At 55.6% G+C, this 23,365-nt stretch overlaps 9 protein-coding genes across 9 annotated transcripts; 5 read left to right on the top strand and 4 right to left on the bottom strand.

The window, feature by feature from the left end:
* Window positions 1-52: 52 nt before the first annotated feature.
* On the bottom strand, window positions 53-1,171 carry N7510_000978 (putative RNA binding protein Rnp24; the record flags this gene model as incomplete). The annotated part of the gene is made up of 1 exon (XM_056972905.1): window positions 53-1,171. The coding sequence occupies one exon, from the start codon at window positions 1,169-1,171 to the stop codon at window positions 53-55; it is 1,119 nt and encodes a 372-aa protein (XP_056838022.1).
* A 238-nt stretch (window positions 1,172-1,409) lies between these two features.
* On the top strand, window positions 1,410-2,536 carry N7510_000977 (uncharacterized protein; the record flags this gene model as incomplete). The annotated part of the gene is made up of 2 exons (XM_056972904.1): window positions 1,410-1,678; window positions 1,738-2,536. The coding sequence occupies 2 exons, from the start codon at window positions 1,410-1,412 to the stop codon at window positions 2,534-2,536; spliced, it is 1,068 nt and encodes a 355-aa protein (XP_056838021.1).
* A 373-nt stretch (window positions 2,537-2,909) lies between these two features.
* On the top strand, window positions 2,910-4,148 carry N7510_000976 (exosome non-catalytic core subunit RRP4; the record flags this gene model as incomplete). Its single annotated transcript, XM_056972903.1, has 2 exons — window positions 2,910-3,127; window positions 3,203-4,148. 2 exons carry the CDS (start codon window positions 2,910-2,912, stop codon window positions 4,146-4,148), a joined length of 1,164 nt encoding a protein of 387 aa, XP_056838020.1.
* A 499-nt stretch (window positions 4,149-4,647) lies between these two features.
* On the top strand, window positions 4,648-6,213 carry N7510_000975 (IFRD domain-containing protein; the record flags this gene model as incomplete). The annotated part of the gene is made up of 2 exons (XM_056972902.1): window positions 4,648-4,838; window positions 4,965-6,213. 2 exons carry the CDS (start codon window positions 4,648-4,650, stop codon window positions 6,211-6,213), a joined length of 1,440 nt encoding a protein of 479 aa, XP_056838019.1.
* A 531-nt stretch (window positions 6,214-6,744) lies between these two features.
* On the bottom strand, window positions 6,745-9,668 carry N7510_000974 (oxysterol-binding protein related protein OSH3; the record flags this gene model as incomplete). The annotated part of the gene is made up of 2 exons (XM_056972901.1): window positions 6,745-9,585; window positions 9,633-9,668. 2 exons carry the CDS (start codon window positions 9,666-9,668, stop codon window positions 6,745-6,747), a joined length of 2,877 nt encoding a protein of 958 aa, XP_056838018.1.
* A 692-nt stretch (window positions 9,669-10,360) lies between these two features.
* Window positions 10,361-14,778, bottom strand: spt6 (chromatin-remodeling histone chaperone SPT6; the record flags this gene model as incomplete). Its single annotated transcript, XM_056972900.1, has 4 exons — window positions 10,361-10,608; window positions 10,658-14,309; window positions 14,372-14,539; window positions 14,602-14,778. The coding sequence occupies 4 exons, from the start codon at window positions 14,776-14,778 to the stop codon at window positions 10,361-10,363; spliced, it is 4,245 nt and encodes a 1,414-aa protein (XP_056838017.1).
* Window positions 14,779-15,539: 761 nt separating this feature from the next.
* On the top strand, window positions 15,540-17,270 carry ste7 (MAP kinase kinase Ste7; the record flags this gene model as incomplete). Its single annotated transcript, XM_056972899.1, has 3 exons — window positions 15,540-15,827; window positions 15,891-16,048; window positions 16,100-17,270. 3 exons carry the CDS (start codon window positions 15,540-15,542, stop codon window positions 17,268-17,270), a joined length of 1,617 nt encoding a protein of 538 aa, XP_056838016.1.
* A 1,155-nt stretch (window positions 17,271-18,425) lies between these two features.
* On the bottom strand, window positions 18,426-20,787 carry N7510_000971 (uncharacterized protein; the record flags this gene model as incomplete). Its single annotated transcript, XM_056972898.1, has 2 exons — window positions 18,426-19,056; window positions 19,109-20,787. The coding sequence occupies 2 exons, from the start codon at window positions 20,785-20,787 to the stop codon at window positions 18,426-18,428; spliced, it is 2,310 nt and encodes a 769-aa protein (XP_056838015.1).
* A 1,015-nt stretch (window positions 20,788-21,802) lies between these two features.
* Window positions 21,803-23,200, top strand: N7510_000970 (RPAP1 family protein; the record flags this gene model as incomplete). Its single annotated transcript, XM_056972897.1, has 1 exon — window positions 21,803-23,200. One exon carries the CDS (start codon window positions 21,803-21,805, stop codon window positions 23,198-23,200), a length of 1,398 nt encoding a protein of 465 aa, XP_056838014.1.
* Window positions 23,201-23,365: the final 165 nt, after the last annotated feature.

Below are 23,365 nucleotides of genomic sequence, written 5' to 3'. Positions count from 1 at the left end.
TACAAACAGAGTATATATTTGGCAGCCATCGCATCTCGTCAGGATGAAATGCTTAGTCGAACGAGATCTTCTTGCCCTGGGCCTCCACAATAGCACCACTGAGTCTCTGAACAGTTTCCTCAGAGTATCGAGACTCTTCAAATGGCTTCTTGGCCTTCTTAATCCGTGGCCGGTCTTCCGAAGCATCTGCACCGTCCTCGGCATCCTTCTTCTTTCCCTCACCATCCTTGCCAAATCGTTTCTTGTACCGCGTGGTGGCATCCTCCGCAAACTCTGCTCTTATGCGGCGTCCCATGAGCTGGTTCACCCACACCCTCCGCTGTCGGGGCTTTTTGGATTTCCGTTTCTTCTGCTTTGCAGCGTCAGAGTCGCTCGAATCCGACTCTTCTTCCTCTTCTTCGTCTTCCTCGGTAACCAAGGCAAACCCCCTCACGGCCGCTTCAGCAGCAGGCAATTCTTCAAACACCACCCAACCATATCCCTTGCACTTGCCGGTATCCTGGAAAGTCGCCATGTGAACATTGGCCACCGTTCCACATTGGGCAAAATGCTCCTCGAGAGCCTCTTTCGTGACGTCGAAAGCCAAATTGCCCACAAAGATTCGTTTCGACGGAGGGTGACCGGACTTAGAACCCGAGCTCGCGGCATCTCCTTGATCCTGGGTTTTCGCGGGCCGACCCTCGAAGCTTTTGGCATTCTTGATCAGTACGGCCCGACCGGTGAGGAGCTGCTCGCTCAGACCCAGTGCCTCCTGCAGTGCCTTCTGTGTGGAAAAATCGACGTAGGCGAATCCTTTATTTTGCGACTTTCCATATTTCTCTTGGCCCTTTGGTAGATGGATTCGGGTGATGGTAGCGTCGGAGAAGGAGCAATTGCTGGTGAAAAACTTGCGGAGATCATCCTTGGTCGTCGAGAATGCCAGATTGCCGATCCAGATCCCATACTCTGAGCGTTGGTCCTTGGCAGCGGTTGCCTGGGGTTCACTGGTTTCACCAGACTCATCTTTCTTGGTCTTGGGTTTGTCTGAGGCGTCGGGCCCGTCGGCGGCCTTTTTCTTCGCTTTGCGCAGAGCCTTCTTGGACGGCGGTTCTGGCGCCGAGACATCGATTTCGAGTTCCGGGCCGTCGTGCAGCTTGCGCTTCTTCGCGCTGCTGTCGGTAATTTCCGCCATCTTGACAGTGGTTAAGTGCAGGGTAGATGGTCGTAAGTATGGGCAAAAGCAAGCCAGTGAGTACTGCCGCGGAATATTTTTTACGGTGGCCCAGGCGGCCCTTAAGCGCAACCCGTGACTAGGCCGATCACGCCTCGCGCAGGGCGACTTGATTCTCTTTCTCCATCGACTGACGCCCTTTACCCTCTTCTCCCTCGGTCACTCAGGCGACACCGATTTCTGTAACTTCATATCCATCATGGCTCAGGAGGCCGGTGATGCTCGGTCCATGGCGGAGAGCCTCCCAGATGCTCCTCCAACTGTTACCCCTGCCAAACAGACGGTTAAGTCTTTCAAGTGCGACCTCACCCTCCGATCTCACCAAGGGGGATTGCTGATGCCTGTATTTAGGAAAAAATATGCAAAGCTCAAGGTCAAGTTTGACGTCGCGACACGCGAGAGTGAGACACTCATCCGCGAGGAGCTGCGCATCGAAGACCTATCAAAGCGTATCCGGGAACAGAACGAGTAAGCCATTCTTCATCTCTATCGTTGTTGGGTTTAAGCTGACTGGAAGATTTTCTTAGTCAATTGCTTGAAGTCTTGCTCGAATTCAATGAAAGCATTCACGTCTCTCCGGCTTTGCGATACGACTTGAACATGCCGAATGACGCACCGTACCTGCCGACACTCGAGCAAGAGATTGCACCCTTGGTCAATGATGCGACTCTTGCCCGAACGGCACTGAAGGAGGCCAAGGCGGGAGTGACCACAGGCACGATCACGGTTAGCGCGTACCGAATGGTCGAAGAAAGCATCAAACGCAACAAGTCGTTCATCCCGGCTTTGCAATACACCACCCTCACTCAAGTCCCCCACACGGTGCCGCCACCAACAGAACTGGGCAAGGGAGCCGACCACACCATCGAGCGCAGACTCGGATATCTTACACCGGAGCATGAAACCGAGTACTACCTGACTCTAGATGCCAAGCTCGGCGACGAGGCAGCAGCCGCGCAGGTCGAACGTCTGCCCGATCCGCCTACTTTTGCAGAGCGTGAGCGAGATGCGAACAATCGAAACCCGGCGTCGGTATACAATTGGCTGCGCCGCAATCAGCCTCAGACATTACAAGATAACGAGGCCGCATCGGAGAAGTCCACATCACGGCCTTCCAACCAGCGGGCTGCCGCCAAACGGGCCACGGCGCAGGCGCGCAAGGACGAGGATATGGACGAAGATGGGACAGATGCACACCCTACCCCGAAAAACAAGCGAAAGCGTGAAGAGGACGCTGGCTATCGGCCCAAGGGTGGCAGCAGTCGTTCGAAGAAGAAGAAAGAAGAGCCCACGTCGACTCCTAAAAGCACTGCTAAAAAGACGTGAGGGGGAGCTTGGGAGTTGTTTCTATCATGTATTACTACCGGCGTTGCTTCCACTGGATTTGCACTGGGATCCTGATATTGGCATTATGCGGAGGCTTTTTGGGGGGGTTTCTTGGATATCTTGAAATTCATGAGATGACCGCACGGATGCACCTAGTGCCTCGATGGAAGGCGGACTGTGACTTTGTAGACACTTGATCTCGATTGCTGCCTATTAGGCCCCTAATAACGAACATCGTCTCACAATAATACTTGTAGAGGTGACCTGTAGAAACCCCCGGTTGGAAAGTGGACTGGTCACGTGATAGACTTTTTTCAATTCCGCGGCATGGATTATTGCTCTCGACTGTCTACTCCGACATTCCCACGACACCATGGCCATTACAATTCTACCCCCAGTGGTCGAGGACCTCGATCCCCGCCCACCCTATCACGCCGAGTCAGACGACTCAATGTCGGTAGACTCGGATGAGGATGTCGACATGACCGGCACTAGCTCGCGACCTCACAAGCGACCACGCCTGGGAGGCAAGATTGGGACGGGGATTGTCACACCGGGCGAAGTCGTCACAGATGATCCACAATGGATGCGGTGGGTGCTCATTTTGTCTCTTCAGCGGGACTGTCAGAAGAACCCCCCAAACATAGCTAATCAACTACTTTGCAGAGGTCACGGCACATATATCAATCCCCTCTCAACATCCATCGTTGCAACAGTAGCAGGCACAGTCCACAAAACCAACAAGCTCCTTTCCGTCCATCCCCTGCGCGCCCGCTACACGCCCGAAATCGGCGATTTGGTCGTGGGACGCATCGTGGAGGTCCAGTCGCGACGGTGGAAAGTGGATGTGGCCGCACCGCTGCTAGCGCAGCTCCCTCTTTCCGCCATCAATTTGCCCGGTGGGATCCTGCGACGTCGAACGAGCGCAGACGAGCTTCAGATCCGGAGTTTTTTCAGCGAGGGCGATCTCGTGGTGGCGGAAGTGCAGAGTGTGCATCAGGACGGGTCGGCCTCGTTACATACCCGATCTCTTAAGTACGGCAAACTCCGGAATGGCGTTTTTCTCGCGGTGGCCGGCACGGGAGGAAGCGGCGCATCCAGCTCCAACGTCAAAGGCGGAGTTGGGTCTGGGTCTTCTGGGGCAGGCGCCAATCCTGGAGGCGCGGGAGGTGTGGTACGGTCACGGCGACAAGTATGGACGGCGGACACGGCCAACGGCGGCGGCGAGGTGGATATCATTCTCGGGGTGAACGGGTACATTTGGATCTCAAAGCATACCGACGGGGCGGCGGCTGCGTCATCGACTACGGAGAATGTCTCGATTACGCGCATGGAGGAGATGGTGTCCAGCTCGATCTACTCCAGCCAAAACGACGAGATTGCACCGCAGACTCGACGGGAAATCGCGCGGTTGGCGCAGTGCATCCAGGTGCTGGTGCAGGGCGGGGTGCGCGTGGACGAGGACACAGTCACGGGCGCCTACGAGGCTAGTCTGCAGGTGGATCTTGAAGTTGGGGATGATGAGGACGAGGATGATCGCCAAGAAGGCCGTGAGTACCTGGAAGGGAGCAAGGCGCGGCGGATTCTCGAACTGGAGATGCAGCGGCGTTAGATGAGCCAATAAGGCATGCCCTGAACGACCTATGTAATCGAATCACTGGACCCCGCAGTAGCGGTCAACATTTCTTATTATTATTCTTCCGCCTAGTCAGTTCGCTCTGACCATGGTGCTCGTTCTCCGATCGGGTCAAGGCGCTCGCTGCGTTGGGTTGGGCGCTCTCCCTTACTAAGATCGGACTGTAGCTCCCCCCAGCTTTTCTTCACTTCTTCATCCTCTTCTCCTTCTTCTTCCACCATCTCTCCTGCTATCATTCACTCCCATGCTGCTCCAGAATCATTATGTTCATTTCGTCCCTCTGGATTCTTCGATTACGCCTCACCATCTTCCCATTCCAATAGGGTAGCCATCTTATCTAGTACTACCTGATCGTCCCACTCCCACCTCTTTCTTCTTATCCGCCCTCTCTCGAGGCAGAGTCTCGGCAAGAGACTTTCTTTTATCTCATTTACCTTTTTACATACCTTTATCCCCCCCTCTCTCTCTCTCCAATATGCCTGACCTCCGCCGTCAAATCTTCGAGAGCGGCAAGACTGTCTCGCGCAAAGCAGCCTCTCGGGAAGCATCGCGCAATAATTCTCGTAACAACTCGAAGCAGACCTCGCGTGATACTTCGCGCAACGCCAGTAGAGCCGCATCTGACGAGGAGGACTCGGGCTTTCTTTCTGACGACACCGCCATGAGGTAAGATTCTTTTCACATTCCCAGCTCTCTTCATCCTCGGTCTCAGTCCCACTTCGTGGCGGGATGATGTCACCGGGGATAAATTTTTGAAACTTGATCACAAGCTGACTCGAAGTGTGTGCGCAGCATCGGCTCCTTGGACGATGAAAACCCCGAGCAGGATAATGAAGACTGGCCCCAGGAGCTGGGCGATCGCATCCAGGAGATCCTCGATCGCAAGCGCAGCAGCGTGCAGGGCCGCGAAGAAGCCCTGACGGCCTTCTGCCGTCTGACCAAGTATCACCATGCGGAAGAAGAAACTCGGGCCTATACCGGAGACTTGCTGAGTGCGTTTGCGAAGAGTGTGCGTTCAGAGACTAGCGCGCGCGAAACGATCCAGGCACTGCGTGCGATCGAACTGCTGGCCATCACGGCGCTGGATGACACCATCTATGAAAATATGGAGCCGCAGCTCACGCGCACCATTCGCGACTCATCTTCCGCCTCCATCAAGGCAGCGGCTATTCATTGCCTGGGTGCGTGCACCGTCTTTGGAGGCGCGGGCGAAGATGGCATCTTGGAGCAGATGACTTTCCTCCTTGACATCGTGGCTTCGGACGGAGAGTCGATCGGTGCTACAGACGACGCCACCAGTGTCACTGCCGCACTCCAGGTATGGGGATTCCTGGTCACTGAAATCGATGACTTTGAGAGCGAGAGCGAGGAGGCGGCTCAGATCTTCATCGATCAGCTCGAAAGCGGCGACTCGGGGGTGCAAATCGCCGCAGGCGAAAATATTGCACTCCTCTACGAAAAGAGCTACACCCCACAAGAAGATGATGAGGACTCCGATACCGAAAACTCAGGTGATGACAGCGACGAACACGGGCTGGTGAGCTCGTCGGGCCCGAAGCTGCTGAAGCGTTACAACGCATACCATAACACCCCCGAACTAGAACGCCAGCTCCAATCCCTCGCAACCATCCACACAAAACGGATCAGCAAACGCGACAAGAAATCCCTGCACAGCAACTTCACCTCGATTCTTACCACGGTTGAAAACCCGCGCCGCGGACCCCGCTACAACATGGCCATCGATCAGGACACAAACCGGCACTACGGCCACACGCTGACGGTCAAGATTGGCCGGCACGGGATCATGAGCATCGACCGCTGGTGGAAATGGGTGCGGCTGTCGACGCTGCGCCGGATCTTGCAGGGCGGCTTCGCCGAGCACTATTTCCAGGGGAACCGGGCCGTGCTGGATAATCTGCCCGTCATGATGCGCATGTCCGAGCAAGGATCGGCTGGATCAACGGATCGGCATGGTGCAAGAAAGGCTGCGAAGATGCGGAACTCGAAGCGGTGGACTGCGCACCACTCGGATGAGGACTAGAACGGTAGGAAAGCGACGGGATACAAAATGCGGAATTGCGAATATGGAATGAACTTCCCTGCACAGAAGGAAAGAAAATATCATCAGGTATACGGCCTGAAACTTGCGTTTATGGTGAACGAACGATATCTTTATGTGTGATGGGTTTACTTTTGTCTTTCTGTCAGTCTCAAAGGTTGATTATTGCTTTGCGTTCTGTCTGGGCGGTTGGTTATCTGTTTCTACTCGCCGGCAAGTACACGAGTCTAGCCATAAATGCAAAAAGATCCCAAATCAAATCAACTTTGGAAACATAGATATCCCTACTGTAGTGATTTTTAAAGTCCTTTCTAGAGTGGAGGATGATTCAACCCGAGTCAACACACTCCCTTTGTCCGTGCCATACCGTCCCACCATATGCAAAACTCTAGCCAGACCCTCACTTCCAACGGAGTCGACACTTTCCCCCAGTTTCTCTCTATACCAGAAGAATGTACATAGACCCGGTATATATATAACCAGCTATATATACTCGAACACAACCAGCACGTATCAAACTTCAAAAACAGGGACAACGCCCGACCAATTGCCCCGGCCACGCTCATCCCAATAGCCCTCCTTCCCGCCTTTCAGACGCCAAACGGTCTCCCCGTCCGACTCATCGCTGACCTGCGTAAACCAGCGCGGGATCCAGTTCTCGCCGGACGCCTCCATCTCGCGACGACGGGCCCGCTGGCCCTCTTCCAGCTGGACCTTGACTTCCTCCGCGCGATCAAGGTCTCCGTCCTCGAGGGCGCGCTGGTCAGGACGCAGACGGGAGTCTGTGGGTGGGAGGCGTTGGTCTTCAATGGAGGTGATTTCGTTCAGGGTGGCCGCGAACGCGGTCAGACCGTAGTGTTTTGGTGCGTTGGGGACGAGGGGTCCCGCGTTCCAGATGGTTTTGCCTGCATTGCCGTCTCTGGTGAGCGAGAGCGAGGCGGGCCAGGTACCGGAGAGGCCCAGGGACAGTGGTTTATTGTAGGAATCGACGGCGCGAGTGGAGACTTCCTCACTGCGGCCGGAGAACATGCCGCCCGATTTGAAGGTGGAGATGGAGCGGTGGCCCGTCGACTCGTTGGCGACAACGAGCTCGCCAACAGGCTCAACGTACTTCTCACCCGCAATGATATTGCGCAGGAACGAGGTGGATGGGGTCCAGCTGAAGCGCTCGCCAGTGGCGTGGAGGGTGACGCGGACGCGGCCCTCGGTGGTGATCTCGGCGGACTTGCCCCAGAATTTCTGGCTGGGCTTGGGAGACTGCGCGAGACTCCACTCGCGGCTGTCGGCTTGGTATGCCAGCTGCACCGGCCGGTGCGAGACCTTCTCGGCAACGAATCGAAAGCCTAGGTCTTCGCGGACGAGCTCGTAGGTTTCGCCGAGCATGGGGTTGAACGGCTTGCGGATGGCTCGCTCGCGAATTCGATTGCTAGACAACGAGGATACCGCGAATGCGGTCACGTAAAGCAACCGCTCCACGGCATCTGTTGCTTGCGAGGCCTTGTCGAGCAGTGTCGAGTATTCCAGGATCTCTGCTGCGCGCTGGAGCAGTGACAACGGTTCGTTTGCCGACACGGGCATCGAGATTGTAGACAGATCCTTGCCGACGTTCTTGCGAAGGAACCCAATCAAGCTGGGCGGCAGGACCGTCGGAGCGGCGATGTTCGTCCGGCGCTGTACGGGGTCCAGAGGCAGCGGGGTCAAAGACTTGGGCTTTGTCGGGAAGAGAGGTGATGCGCTGTTACCATCTGGCTGCGTAGATCCAGGCTCGTCTTCGTCACTGTCCGAAGGTGCATCATCCGACACGTCCTCTGCGGCGGTGGCTGCGCCGTCCTCGTCACTGTCCTGAATCGTCAAGAGTGGAGACGCAGCACCACCGTCCGTCGCATCAAAGAACTCTTGCGAGATGTCAGACTCCATGCTTCGCCTTGGTGCTGCCATCGCCCAGGGCGGGTGCCGTCGCTGCTTGCTCTCAGCGATCAACGAGGAAAACTCGGTCACCGCATTGTCGAGATCCCGTAACACGGCTAGTAGATTGTCGTGGATGTCGTGCACATCTTCGGCATGGCTAGCTATGCTCGCCGGTTTAGCTGTCCCTTCTGTACCGGGCACTACCAGCTGAGAAGAGCTGGAGCTGGTTGGTAGTAGCGGAGGCCTTTTGCTGCTTGAGTTCGATTGCGTGCTTGTCTTGCGTTTCCAAAACGGCCGCTTCTCACGGGTCCCCCCAACATCTTCGGTGGCCCCCTCACTGGGTGCTGGATGAGGGCTGGGAGACCGGTCACGAGAACGGTCATTGGGGGACGGCAGTGGAGATGCAAGATATTTGGGGTCTGTGTTCCTGGCAAGTCGACGCACCGCATCCCGCGATCCGGAGACCTGGCTCACCAGAACCTCCACCCGAGACCATTCTTGCTCCTCTGCCGGGGAGGTTTGGAAGGGTTGAGACGGCGCGCGCAGCCGTAGCTCCGGGACGCCAGAGACAGCAGCTTTGCTGTCCTTGGATGAGGCCCCAGAAGAGGCTTTCTCCAGCGCGCGCTTCCATGCAGCGAAGTCTTGCTCGTTACTGGCGCGCAAGTGCCAGATCTCGGTCCCGGAATCAATGGAAATCTCACGGGACTTGTCGTTAGTCGCAACAGCAGCAAGTGAGAGCGGAATAGCTCCTCGCAACGCGGACGAGTTGCGGTCATGGTAGTACGACAAAGTGCAGGAGGTGAAATCCAATGCAAAAAACCGGCGCGCCCAGCCCTGACCTCTCTTACGACGTCGTTTCTGCAGCTGTCCGGTATAGACGGAGGACGGATTTGACGTGTCCTGTTGTTGGACGCTCGGTATAGACTTGCTGTTACCCCGTCGTCTAGTGCGCGCCTGGTTCAGAGACTCAGTGGAGGGTTTCGTGGTTTGAGAGCGCGCGAGCGAGGGTGGCGCGGAGTTGGTAGGCTGCAGTCCGGTCGGATAGGTGAGGAGGACGAGCGTCACGGTCTTGGAGATCGTTTTGGAGAAGGTGTTGTCGAAGACAAGTGCGTAATTTCCTCCCTCGCTCTCCGGCACGTCGTAAGTGCCCTGGGAGATCTTTTCGGCCTCACACTTGCCGATCCATTTGATCGACTTGAGCCCAATCCCCGTCAACTTCTCAACAACCGTGGATTGATGGTGATTTCGTGATCCGGCGGTGTTCGTTGCAGGCAGGTTCTCGTTGGAATCGGTGCTGTGGGACTCGGAGGAGGGCAGCTGGGAGCTCAGCACGGCGGACTGGCCGGGATGCTTGAAGATGGCAAAGTTGATGGATTTCTTGTGCGGCTGAATGCTCCATGAGATGGTATGATAGTCGGCAACATTGATCCAGCGCACGAAGTAAGACTGTCATCGTTAATCTAGGCCGCAGTGTTGGCCACCTGGCAGCTCACCTTGCTATGGATCTCCAGCTCCTCTATTGCGGCCATTGTTTCGCGCGTTCAGCCTCACCGAGGGACAGCCGTCGTGTTCCGCGTCCGCCGGTTGATTCAAGACAGAACTAAAAGAGGGGGATTGGGAGGGGATTCTTATGATGGCGAGAGAAAGAGGAAGAACGGAAGGCGGAAACACAAATGTCCCGAGGTTGAGGAACGGAAGTTCACATGTACGGGAGACGCCTGGAGCGACGGAAGGAAGGAAGAAATGCTTGGCGAGACGGGTGTTTGTTTGGAGTTACATAACTATGAACTACGCAAATGGACTACTATAAATCAATCTGATCTCCTAGGGAGACTCTGATTGTGAGATCCAGCCGATTGCATTTACGACCGGTTTCTATTTCAGGTTTGCCCAGAACCATACTGTGACTACCGAAGGGGCCGGTGATATATACTAGGCCGAAGCCTGTGACAGCGAAGTGGAGAGGGGTTTGTTTAATAGACTCTACATTAGCACAGAAGAACCAGAAATTGCGATCCATTGCGATTCGGATGGTACATGTATGCCTGTCCCCAACGACCAAAGAACGAAAGAAAGAAAGAAAGAAAGAAAAAGAAAAAGGTATATCAAATTAAAACAAATCGCCGGAGAATCGAAGTCATGCAATGCTCGCCCCCTGCTTTTTGGTTCCTTCTGACATCCCGCGTAGAAATGGATGCTCGCACTATACAATGTCCCCTCTTTACCGCCGGCTGGCCTGCATGTTCGTGAACATCAACTTGAAGCCGTTGCACAGCGCCTGCATGTCGGGGTAAGGGTTCTTCTGCAACTCGTAGCCCTGGGGAATCACCTTCACAGGCCAGTTCTGGAGTCGGGAGTGCTCGCCCGCCTTGAAGCAGAGATAGAAATAACCCGGATACTTGGGGTTGATGCAGAACGAATAGGCCGAGCGACGGGGATTGGCCCGCGTGTAGGTTTCGAGCCACTGGTCTAGCATGATGTTAGTGGGTATAGTCAAAGGATAAAAGAGTAAACATACCGGTCTCAGCCTTGCTACCGTCTTGATATTTTTCGTTATGCACGATCTCGTCGACCTTCTTGGCCATCGCCTTGACGTGGTTGACGATCAAGTCGTCCAAATCGCTGTAGGTGTACCGACCACCAACCTTGAGAACGCGACCAACCGAGAATTCGTTCTCCTTGTCCAGCTCGAGGACATCGATGTGTTGGTACACACCTTGCGCGACCTTCCAAGTAACTGCCAGATGGTCTGGACCCCGAGACGACGGACGGATAACAACATCGCCGGGGCTTTGAGAGCCCAGAAATTCCTCGGCTTGTGTGGCGTTGAACGGTCGGAAAAGCGGATGCTTGATAACACGCATCGCCTGGCCGCCACGCTGCGTCTTCTCCTGTTGGGACTCCCGGTCCTCTCGTTCCTGAACCTCGTCCCAATCGCCAAAGCCATGATCATTGCCACGACGAGCCGGGTGGCTGACCTGGTCCTCACGCAGGGATACATTGCATGTAAAACCCTTTCGATTCAGGAAGAGAATCTTGGCCGGAATTGTCTGGTGGATTGCATAGGCGTTGCGCACTGGAACGTCGTAGGGCAGTCCAAGCTCGGTCTCGGCGACAAGCGCATCGACACCACAGTCCAGTTTGGCATCGATGTGGTCCTCAAACACCCGCTTGATGGATATGGGCACCACCATGCCGGGAGTCAGCGAGTCAGGGGTTTCGCCGGTGAGCATAGTAAAGATGTCATCGGTGCTGAGGAAGACAAACTGCTTGCGCAGCTCCTCGTAGGGTTGTTGTAGTTCTGCACGGATCGTTTCCAGAGTTGCGCGCTTGCGTTGGTTGAGGTTCCTCTCCAGCTGCTCTGCATACTCTTCGAGGATTAGATCGTTGACACGGTCCTGCGCCTCTTCCCGGAACAGTTTCCGCACAATCGCACCGGTGCCATTCTCGTCCGTCTCAGCCTTGATGTCTTCTTCGTCCAGCTCCAATGCGTCAGCAGCCATCTTGCGTGCAATGTCATAGTCTTCAGGATGCACACGGGTGTTGTCCAGAGGATCGGCGTCGGGATCGGCATTCTCAAAATCAATGTAGGCAAAGCTGGCGCAGTTGTTCCACACCTTGACTCCCATGGCTGGGTACTGCGCGTTGACACCCAGCAGTTCCACGCGATTATTCACAACGCCCCCATTCATGTTGACGATCTTGAGCAAGTGCGCCGCCTTCCGGGGACCTAGTCCACAGACGTACGGAAGAAGATTGGCCGTCGCACTGTCGGCTACGGCCTCGTTCAGATCGACGCCCACCAGGTTCACCATATCAACTAGAGCGGTTTCCAGCTGCTTCAGTAGCAAATCCTGTGACACCAGTTGCTGGCCTGGTTTGAACTGAATCGAGACAATATCACGACCAAGGGAAGCGTACTCCTTAAGAGGGCTCTGCAGGTACCGACCAAGAGCAACGCAGTAATGGGTTAGGCTGCCGAAGCCCGGGTTGTCGCGTCTAGCACGAGGGCTGTTGTGATACAGACGGGCCACCTCATCGTTAACGATCACAACCTCCAAGGGGTCGCTGACCTCTTCATCGCGGTCATCTGTGTAAGGCGCTCCACGAAGATCCTTCAGGTCGATGATCTCGGACAGGAGTTTGTACAGCCGGCGAGTCTCCGGTGTCATGCCTGAGACACCAATCACATCTGGACGACGCCGTTCCACCAGATCCACGAATGCAGCCACATGCTCACCGTCGTTAATGCCACGACTTTGATCTCCAAGAGACAAATCTGTGAATTTGCCGTTTTCGAGCACGCGACCATCCTCCTCGGTGTAGGCCCAGTGGATGGGATCGCGGCCGACAACTCCAGATCCGGTAGATAGAGCAAGGACCCGGGGCACAGTACCCAGCACCATGCCCTTGGGTTTGTAAGGGGCCTGATCCAACCGCTGTGAGAACGCCTCACGGCACTCCTTGGCGACATGGTTCTCGCATTCTTGCCGGATGTTCTCCTTGACGCTGCGATTAATCAGCCGCTCCAGCTTGCCGAGTGCCAGATCCAGCACATCCCGGCGCGCACGATTCCAGGCGTCGGCAATCTCACTGTAGTTGTCCGACTCAATGTCGGAGTACAGACGCGAGCGGAACTGGTCGAAGTTCTCGAAGCGCACCCGAACCTCCATCAGACCTTCTTCCTCGGCCTTCAACATCCGCAAGAACATCTCAGGGCGACGGGCAATGTCACTGAGCTGCTGGTTCCGGAGGTATTTGAATTCATAGTAGGGGTGTTGCTCGTCGATCCGGCGTAGACCTTTCTCCGTGCGATGGCAGTCGACGACTCCGTTCATGTAGTAGGCCTGGCGAATCACTTTCCGCATTTTGGGACTCGAGACCAGCTCTTCGGCGAACATGTTCTTTGCAGCTTTCATGACATGCGTGCTGTTGGAGAAATCGTTGTCGACAAACTGGTCCGCCAGCTCGTCCGGCCGATCACTCGGGTCCTCAGTGTATTGCCGACGTCCTTCTTTGGAGGCATTCTGTGCGAAAGCATCGGCGGTAATGCCAAAGGCACGCACCAAACCGTAGGCCTTGGCGTTTCGCACCCGCTCAAAGAAGGTCTTGCCTGTGGCCTTTCGTCGGTGTGGCTCTCCATTCGTGTCTCCATTCACCATGGACATATCGCGCAGCTGAGAGGCATACTGGAAGTGAATGTAGTCTTGCACATCCTGAAGCTCCTCCATGGATGCCGCTGCAATCAACAGATCATCCACAATGGGATCGTTGACAGTGAACAGGTTCTGCAGACTGTCGTAGGTCTTCTGGATCGTGCTGCGCTTATCCACCAGTGCGCGGAACTTGAGATCATGGTCGAAGATATCCCACAGATCCGTCATGTTCAGCAGCTTCTCAGCGCGGATGTTGTACTGGGCGGAATCGTCACCCGGGCCTGCTCCATTGACTGGCTCCTTGACAGCGTGGATCATGTAGTCTTTGCGATGCTGGAAGATGAACGGAACTTCCCAATCATCCGTGACCAGGAATTCCAGCATCTTCGCCACCGAGCGCTGGAAGGGCTCGTGCAGCTCGGGCTCCATGCGCTTCTTGAGCAACAGCAAATTCGAGATCCAAATCGCTTCCTCACGGAACTGGTCCTCTGACAGCGTCACATGCTTGTATGGTTTGCGGGCGACCTGGTGGCGTTCGGGCTCATCTAGGAGACGGATTTCGTTATCCTCCTCCGTCAACATCCTTTCAGCCAACTCGGATGGCTCGAAGACGTCCTTCAAATCCAAGCGCCTCTCTTCTTCTGCCTTGTCTTCATCCTCCTGCTCTTCCATCTGCAAAGCGAACTCGTATTCGGTGCCATCACCAAAGGCTGCGCGCATGTCTTCAAGAGCATTCTCGTCCAAACCGGCCGCTTCCGTGGCACCCAGCCCGGTCACATCCCTTCGCACAGGGGCCGCCACTTCCAGGTCGTCCCGTTCCTGCTGGGCCTCCTCATCGGAGAATGTGTCTGCCTCGATGAAGTCGTCAAACTCGTCGCGCATGCCGCGACGTTGCCCGGGTCGATCATACTGCGGTGCCTCCTCTTCCTCGTCCGAATTGAAGATATCATCGATGCCCTGTGACGGTTGGGGGAGGTCGCGGTCCTTGCCTCGTTTCAGACGCTTGAACTTGGACTGTGAATGAAAAAAAGTCAATACACTGTTCGTCGGACCTCCAGGGTGGTGCTTGAACCTACCTCAGTCGCCGCCTGACGATTCAGACCAGGAACATGTTCGCCAATGAGCTCCAGATCTTCCTCGTCCAGATGCTCCTCCTCGCGAGGTCGCTTGTGCTTCCTGTCCCTTCGGCGCCTCCGGCGTTCCTCGATCTCTTCATCTTCATCGACGATGAAACCTTCGCGAACCTGGTGAGTGAATTAAAGTCAGTGCGCCGTCATTGGGTCTCTCCGCCGAAAGCCAGGCTCACCGCGCGCGCAGCCTCCTCGTCGTCCTCTTCCTCATCATCCTCCTCGCTCGAGTCGTCGTAGTGATTGACGGTTCCGGCACCGTCGCGCACTTCGCCGTCGTAGTCGTCATTCGCTTGCCCCTCGTTCTCCTCGTCATCCAGCATCGCCTCGCCCTCGACCAGGTCGCGGAGACTCATCTTGGCTGGTGGCAGCGATCCCTACCCCCCGTGATGACGTGGAAACCGAGTAGCTGACAGAGCGTCGAAGATGGAGAAACAACCACACAGATCGGGCACCCAGTTTGCCCTGCTGGCTGAGGAAAGGTGAATGAAGGGCAGGTCGGGGGAGGTGAATTGAGAGAGAGACAAGAATCGCCGAAGACGCGGTGGCGCCAGCGGTGATTGGCCGGGCAGATTACTAAGCCTACAGGTGAAGACCACGGTCAGGTGACCGTGCATACTGTATGGAAGTCTGAATAATAACAGAATCACCCAGCATCCATTAAGCAATATTTCTCATGGTTATGGTCCTAGGCAATAGACAATAAATAAGGAAGTATGAATGATCGACGACAAAAACAGAATGGCTGTCAAGCTCACTATGTATTCCACTCTAACGCCCCAATCACTAGTTAGCCCACCAGCCAACGTGGAGGGTTTCTTTCTTTCCTGTGAGCCAACAACAACTCCTGGGCGCCACTCTCCCCATCCTTCCCACCTGTTTTCCCTCTCTCCTAATTTTTTTTCGTGCTCAGTTGACGCCCTCTGTGACGACTGGTTGTCCTGGCGCCCAAAACCAGCCCAATCAGCGCCAAGCCCATCACTATCGGGTTCCCCGCTACGGGGTCTGTTTCTGCTGTCGCCGTCAACACCCTCATTCCTTTGGGATCGCCTGGTCCTCCCTCTCTGTTTCCCCTCCCTCTGTCAGTTCCGGCTAGCATTTCCTTCGCTCGTGCACCATGGCCGACCCGTTCAAGGCGCGGACCTTGAAACGCAAGAATGTCAAGGGTCTGGCCCTCAATGCGACGCCGAAGTCTGCCGCCAATCCCTCCGAAGGCGATGCCCAGGTCCCAGGGGCAATTGGCAATGCCGACGGCAACCGTACAGATACGCTCGAGATCGGGCTGGAGTTCCGACTTGACCTGCGCAGCGAGGACCTGATCACCATGAAGGAGCTGGGTGCTGGCAACGGCGGCACCGTCTCCAAGGTGCGGCATGCGTCGACTAACGTTGTCATGGCGCGAAAGGTGTGTTTCTTTGATGTTGGGCTTCTACCGTTCCTAAATTAACGTCTTCGGTCACTCCCACAGATCATCCGAGTCGACGCCAAAGAGAACGTGAGAAAACAGATCCTCCGAGAACTGCGTGTAGGACACGATTGTAACTCCCCCAACATCGTGACTTTCTACGGCGCCTTCCAGAATGAGGCGAGAGATATTGTTCTGTGTATGGAATACATGGACTGCGGGTAGGGTGACTGGAAACGGGGGATACGGCCGTGTTGCTGACATTTGAACAGATCTCTGGACCGCATCTCGAAAGACTTTGGCCCCGTGCGAGTCGACGTGCTTGGAAAAATCACGGAGTCGGTGTTGGCCGGTCTGGTCTATCTTTATGAGGTCCACCGCATCATGCACCGCGACATAAAACCATCCAACATCCTGGTCAACTCGCGGGGCAACATCAAGCTCTGCGATTTTGGTGTCGCCACCGAGACCGTCAACTCCATTGCTGATACCTTCGTCGGAACCTCGACGTACATGGCCCCGGAGCGAATCCAGGGAGGAGCGTACACTGTGCGTTCGGACGTGTGGAGTGTAGGCCTGTCAGTTATGGAGTTGGCCGTTGGGCGGTTCCCCTTTGACACCTCAGACGTCGCTGCCGGAGACCGTGCCAGCGCAGGGCCAATGGGAATTCTGGATCTCCTTCAACAGATCGTCCACGAATCCGCACCCAAGCTGCCCAAGAGCGATGCCTTTCCACCAATCCTCCACGACTTCGTCGGCAAGTGTCTCCTGAAGAGGCCCGAGGAGCGCCCCACGCCACGAGAGCTTTATGACAAGGATGCATTCTTACAAGCAGCGAAACGCACCCCGGTCGATCTCCAGGAATGGGCCATCAGCATGATGGAACGGCACAACCGCAAGTCGTACTTGGCTCCTCCGGCGCCCAAATCGCTCAAGGAGGGCGCAGCCCAATCGCCATTAACGGCCACAATTTCGACCCCGAAGTCCAGCTCAACCAGCAGGACCTCATCACGCACTCCAAACCCGCAGTATACGACACCCACATCGGGCGAAATCCCCGTCGCCAACGACGTCTCCGGTAGCAGCCGCCATTACAACCACCATCCCTCCCAGCAATCCGCCGTGCCCTCCCTACGATCCGCGAGGTCCCCACCGCCTCTTTCACTGGAACACCTGTCTTTGGAAACGAGGGATGCAGAAGACGCGCGCAGCAGCCGCCGCCCGGGCCGACACCTGGGTGACCCTACCTCCGCCGTTGAAGCAAGTTCTCGCCCATTCATGAGCCCGCGCTCCATCAGCTCGCACAACACCAAGTCCCAGACAAACCTGCACTCCGCCACACTGCCAATTCGCGCCGGACCGCCACCCAGCGGGCCTCCGCCGGCCCCTCCAGTGTCTGCGGGCCTGCGTGGCCGGCAGGGCTCGAACGGGACCACCTCATGAAGAAACAAGAAACAAAAACGATTGGCTGATGTTGTACCCGGAACGGACTTTGCGGTTTATTTGGAATTTGACTTTTTTTCTCTTCACCGATCAGACGTGTTCACATATCACCTTGACGGCCGTCTTATGATTGTTTATGGTGCTCTCTGTCTGTCTACCTGCTCTGTGTTTGTTCTTGGCGCTTTTTTCTTTCTCAGGGAACTGGACATAAAAGAATCAAGGGTAAGGAAGGGGCAGGAAAAGGGTTGACAAGATATACACTGGCCAGCTCGCGCCCCAACCCTCTCTCTCTCTCTTTCTGTCTCTCTCTTTGATTCCCCTTCCACTCATGGCCATCTTTCTCCTTTGTTATCCATTACCTCCGACTCGCCTACTTTCCCTCTCCACTTTTCTTATTTCTCCTGTCCGCTGGATCTCTACTGGGGTATCAAATGATCTTGGTCCCCTTTTCCCCTCCTTGACTTGACTTGACTTGCTTTTATGTCTACCCTGATCTTGATTATGGTTTCTTCGTGCCTGCTGAAATATGTTCCTGCATTACATGGCGTACATAAGTGCAAGTTCCTTGGTGCTATAACAAATTCCAATCCATTTTTCTCCTCTTTAGTTCGAGTGCTTTCGCGATTCATTCCATTCCTCTCGCGTCTTATTGTGTGTGTTACAGCTAGTGCCATCAATTCAAGTATTTGAAAGGCAGAAAAACGGGCAAAACAAAGTAGGCGAGTAAGTAAGTAATTGATTGGCATTTCGGACTCTAATTGAACCTGACCATGGCTCAAACCCGAGACAAGACGAAGCAAGGAAAAACACACGATGCACCCCTAGATAATAAGAAACACAAGACCATATACGTACAGAGGCCATCCATGCAGACGAAAAGAATATGAAGAATAAAGAGAAGAGGGAAATCCTCGATAAATAAAAAAGACAGGAAACAAAAACACACCCTACCCTGAACACAGAAAGCCAGTCGTGGTCACACACACAAGTAGCAATGAAGAGACATTTCAGCCCCGGACCGATTTGGCGCCTTCGAAGTCAAGTCTCAATGAACTCAATTGTGAACGCCGGATAGAATAACAACAAAGGGTGTGTAGGTAAAGATAAGAAACAAGTAACAAACATCTAAGAAGCACACACGGGGTGATAGACCGTCTATTTCATTATCAGCTGCGGGCCAGCTAACGGACTGGGTCCAGGGTGCGCAGGGGCATGTGCAGGGACAGGAGCAGGGGTAGGAGCAGGGGCAGGAGTAGGAGTAGGAGCAGGGGCATGCGCATGCGCAGGGGCAGAGGCAGGGGCAGGGGTAGGACCAGGACTAGGACCAAGAGAGAGGGCGGAGTTGGATGACGGGGTCGGTCCTGGAGCAGGCGCCAGGTCCATCATGGTCATCATTGAGGAGGGCGCAGGCGCTGAATTGTTCGTGGACTTTCCACCACGACCGCTGGCTGTGCTGCCGCCGCGCCCAGAACCACCGGCAGTGCCGCCGGCTCGTCCGCCGCGACCCTCGTGGGATGCTGAGGCAGTGGAACCGTTGCGGTCACCACCCTGCTTGTCCTTGTCTTTGTCCTTCTCCTTCTCCTTGTCCTTGTCATGGTCTGCTTTCTTAGTAGTACGTGGACGGCGCGAGGTACCTCCGCGTGATCCAGGGCCGCGCAGAGGCAGACCTGTATCCTGGGAGATGGGCACAGCAGCCGCAATGGGTACATGTTGGTTAGAAGTGAGAGTGCGAGCTCGCCCTGTTCCTCGTCCACGACCACGACCGCGCTTGATAGTCCCGTCGGCTCTGTGGTTTTGTCAGTATCAATGCTTGCCCCCTCTATGGAAAGAAAACATACCGTTCCACTTGAACCTTTTCTCCTTCCTGCACCAGCGGACCACTGTAGACAAAGAAACCGTCCTTGCTGGCGGCAGCAGTCTCCTGCCAGGCCATCTCACTGTCGTCAACAAATGGGTCATCCCGGTCATATTCTTCGACCTTCTTGCGCCGTCTTTTCTTCGTTCCATCACCTGCCTCCGAAGGAGCGCCGTTCGTTCCAGTTCCTGTGCCACCCATAGAAACATCGCCATCTAGGTCACTGTCACGATCGACACTCAAATCCTCATCTGCACTCTCTCCTGCTGAAATTCCCTTGGCGCCCTTCTCATTCTTCTCCAATGCGGCCCCAGCAGCCGCTATGCGGGCCAATCGCTGTTTATGAGCAGCCAAGCGAGGGTGCAGGGCTGCAAAACCGTATCGTTCTTCGGCTAGTCGCGCAAAGTTGACGATCTGGTTCCCCTTGTGCAGCGGAATGTGCACAATGATGTTTGGCGTTGTGCGTGAATCAGACGAGTTCGACGAATCGTCTCCACCAAATAGCGCGTTGGTAATTAGACCAGATCCTTGTGGAAGGGGTGGTGCTTCCTTAGCTGCCTTGGCCGCTTTCGGGGATGGCGCGTTGGACGACGGAGCGGTGGTGCTTCCTTTTTCTTTCTTGCCCGACGGCTTGTTAACTGCAGCAATCCCTTCTTTCGAGTCCACCTCCATTGCATCGGACGGCTGTGGTGGTCGTGATGGGGTAGCATTGGCTGGCTGTTGCGGCTGGGACTGGGTCTGCGGTTGAGGCGGTGGAACCACTGGCGGCGACAGCTGGAGCTGAGGAGGTTGTGATTGCAGCGGGCGCTGCTCAGAGGGAGCGTATGGGGAAAAGTGGTTCGATGGCGGTGGTTGTTGGGGCGTGTGCGCGGCCCCATAGGGAGGAGATGAGGCCAGGAGAGGTGAAGGGGCTAATGAAGGGTGCGTCGGAGTATGTGCCACCGGGTGCGGCGCCGGTGAAGAGACAGCGGACACATGGCCGGAGGAGGAGCGCGGGAGTTGTGGATATAGCGGTTGCGCGTTTTGGGTAGGCGGGTCAATGATGCTAGATATGGCTGGCGATGCACTTGCGCGGTAGGCATTACGCGGCGAGACGATGCGAGGAGGACTATAGACCGGTGCAGGCGACGTATTGCCAAACGCTGACCGGATGGGATCGAAGTTTTGTCCACTGGTCCGTTGCGGGTTCGGCGGGGGAGGTTGGGACTGAGGACGCGGCGGTGGAAGCGATTGATTCAAGGGAGGATAGGTAGCCACAGGGGTTGCCGAGGGAGGACGCGAAGTCTGTGTATACGGCGAGGGAGCTGGTTGGGGAGCCGTCGGTCCTGTTGGAGGGTCGGCTGGTGCTGCCGGTGCTGCCGGTGCAGCGGCCCCCGAGGTGTCGTCACCCTCCAGCTTGGGCTTCTTGCGCGACGCAGCAGTGGTGGTAGATTTTTCCCGAGGTCGACGAGGAGCCCGGGCCGGTTTTTCTTTCGTGTCCTTGTCTTTTTCTTTTTCCTTCTTGGGGGCAGGTTTGGCCGAATCGGGATCGTCGTCCTTCTTGCGACGCGACCGACGAGAGGTGGTAGATGCACGTCGGGCTGGCTCTTTGGTGCCCGGGTCGATGGTCATGCCCACGCCCTCTTGGGCGGGCATAGCCGCCGCAGGCGGATCCGTGGACATGACTTCAGTGGCGGGCGAAAAAAGGAAGAGGGCGTGGTTTGGGTGGGTGGGCCTTTTACAGCATTCGACAGGGGATGCGGTCGCAGACACCGGAGCTGGAGTCAATGGGGAAGGCAAACAGAGAAAAGGAACACGAAAAGGTCCCCGCTATAGTCGAGACAAGTGAGAGGCGGAGATGGAGAACACGAAAAAGACGAATATCGAAGATGGGATGAGAGGTTGTGGATGGGATGGATGGAAGAGGGACGAAAAGAAGGGATTGGAGGGAACCGGAAACAAGGCAAAGAAAAGAGGGAAAAAAGGGCAGAAAGGGGAGAGCGAACAAGGGCGTTTTGGCACTTGGGACTGGCTCGGCGGGAAGTACAACGTTTGCAATACTAACGAAGGTATGGAATACATGTATGAACACCTATTATTGATCGGACTATCATCGGCCGAGGGAATAATAAGATTTCAGTAATAATAATAATGATAACAATAACAAGATCAATAGAGCTCTTCATGTTTGATTCTTTGCTGCCTTCCCTCGACTCGGATTGAAAGTTGTGTCCCCGATATGGGCCCGGCTGTGAAGGATGGATACCCTATCGTGCCCTGACCTCATCCGATCTATCACACCACAACACCGCACTTTTCGATCTACCAACCTCGATGAGAGATGCCATCCTCTTTTTCTGGATCGATGTCATTGTCATCCAGCTAGGGAAATATCCAAATAGCGTCAATGGTGTAGTGCTCCGACAACACTGACGGTCTACTCGGTCGGAGTCGATTTAAACAAAAAGATACAAAAGTAATAATGTTCGTCCGACTCTCGCAATCACTGCAAACCGACATTGTCTCCTGGTTCAATGACCAGACTGACAGAAAACAGATGAAGAGTATGACTTCCCGATTCGGTCTAGGGCACCCGCGACCACACACGACTAACCCATGGCGGCTAGCGCGTCTGCAGCGTTAGTCTTTTGAGCCGCATCTTCCCCCACCACCAACCCAACCAACACTTTTCATCACCATGGCATTTCGAGGCGAGCGCTTTGTGCTCGACCTGGACGAGAACTCCAGTCCTCCACCGGAAGCGGCTGTGCCTGTGCCTTCCCCGTTCTCCCTCATCGGCGAAATCCAGGAGCGCACTCCCGCCGCTGGCCCGTCCGCTCCAACCCCACCGGCGCCGTCGCTGTCCTCGACCGGCTTCCCGCCTCATCGCCAGCGCAACAAGACGTCAGCGTTTAAGCAGCGACGGGCAAAACAGCAAGATGCGCCTAAACCCACGGCACAGCCGACAACACCGGATGACAAGCAGTCGATTGACGAGGAGAACCGTCGCCAGCTGGCGTCCATGTCGGACACGCAGATCCAGCAGGAGCGTGACGAGCTGATGGCCTCCATGGATCCGGGCCTGCTGCAGCGCTTTCTGCGCCGTGCTAAGATAGACGAGGATGACAAAACGGGAGAGCCAGCCCCGACATCAGAAGATCCGTCGACATCTACCAAGCCGAAAAAGTCGGTTTCCTTCAATATACCGCCACCCGCATCGGCCGCGCCACAACCAAAATTCCAACCTACTTCAAAAACACCTGCAAATGATGACCTGCCCCCGACAAACCTTCCATTCGACCTGCACCCGGCATCCGAACGGCCATCCCTCGACCCGGCCCTGCTTGAAACCTTCCACTTCCCGCAACCAAAGCAACCAATGCCAACTCTCGACCCATCCTCCCCCTCCTTCTTATCTGATCTCCAATCCCACTACTTCCCCGAGATGTCACACGACCCGTCCGCGCTCTCCTGGCTCCAACCACCCTCCACCGACGCAGAAGACCCAGACAGCAGCTCAGCATACCACCCCGCCAGCAGCGCAATCTCGCTCGCACCGTCATCAATCCGCTTCTCGCTGCGAGGCACAATCCTCGCGCCCTCGACATCACTCTCCCTCCCCACAACACTGGGTTTACACCATCACGGGGACGATCCGCAGGCGGCAGGGTATACGATTCCCGAGCTGGCGATTCTGTCGCGGTCTTCGTTTCCCGCGCAGCGGTGTGTCGCATGGCAGGTTCTAGGACGGATTCTGTTTCGGCTTGGGCGGGCGGAATTCGGGGACCGTGGCGGGCAGTTGTCGGAGGGGCTGTGGCATGTTATTGAGAAGGAGGGTGCGGTCGCCGGCATGCTTGCTGAAGCGGATGGGGCTGCTGGGCCGGGGTTGCCGACGAGGAAGACTCAAAAGCAAGGCGGTGGGGAGCAGAAAAGGAAGGATGAGAATGATCATGTTGGTGGTGATGCACCTGCTGCTTCGGGCATCGGACGCCATGCTAGTGCCGCTGCATGGGCGATGGAGGGTGTATGGTTGTGGCAGAAGGGCGGCGGTGGCGATCGTGGTCTATTGAAAGAGGGCCAAATTCGATCACAGTAAGAGAGAGGATGGGCGAGAAAGCTTGCATCTATTGGACTTGGATGGTCAACGAATGATGATACATTTTATTTAGGTGCAAGACGAGATCTACATATTTATCCTCAGACAAAACTCCGCGCGGAACAGTTCATGCATTGTCGTCATATTATAGCCAAGTATCATACA

The sequence above is a fragment of the Penicillium lagena genome, assembly GCF_028827675.1.
Source record: "Penicillium lagena strain IBT 129212 chromosome Unknown utg000001l_segment0_segment0, whole genome shotgun sequence".
Lineage (NCBI taxonomy): Eukaryota > Fungi > Ascomycota > Eurotiomycetes > Eurotiales > Aspergillaceae > Penicillium > Penicillium lagena.
The sequence above is the reverse complement of the archived record's forward strand: the minus strand, read 5'-3'. Positions and strand labels throughout refer to the sequence as shown.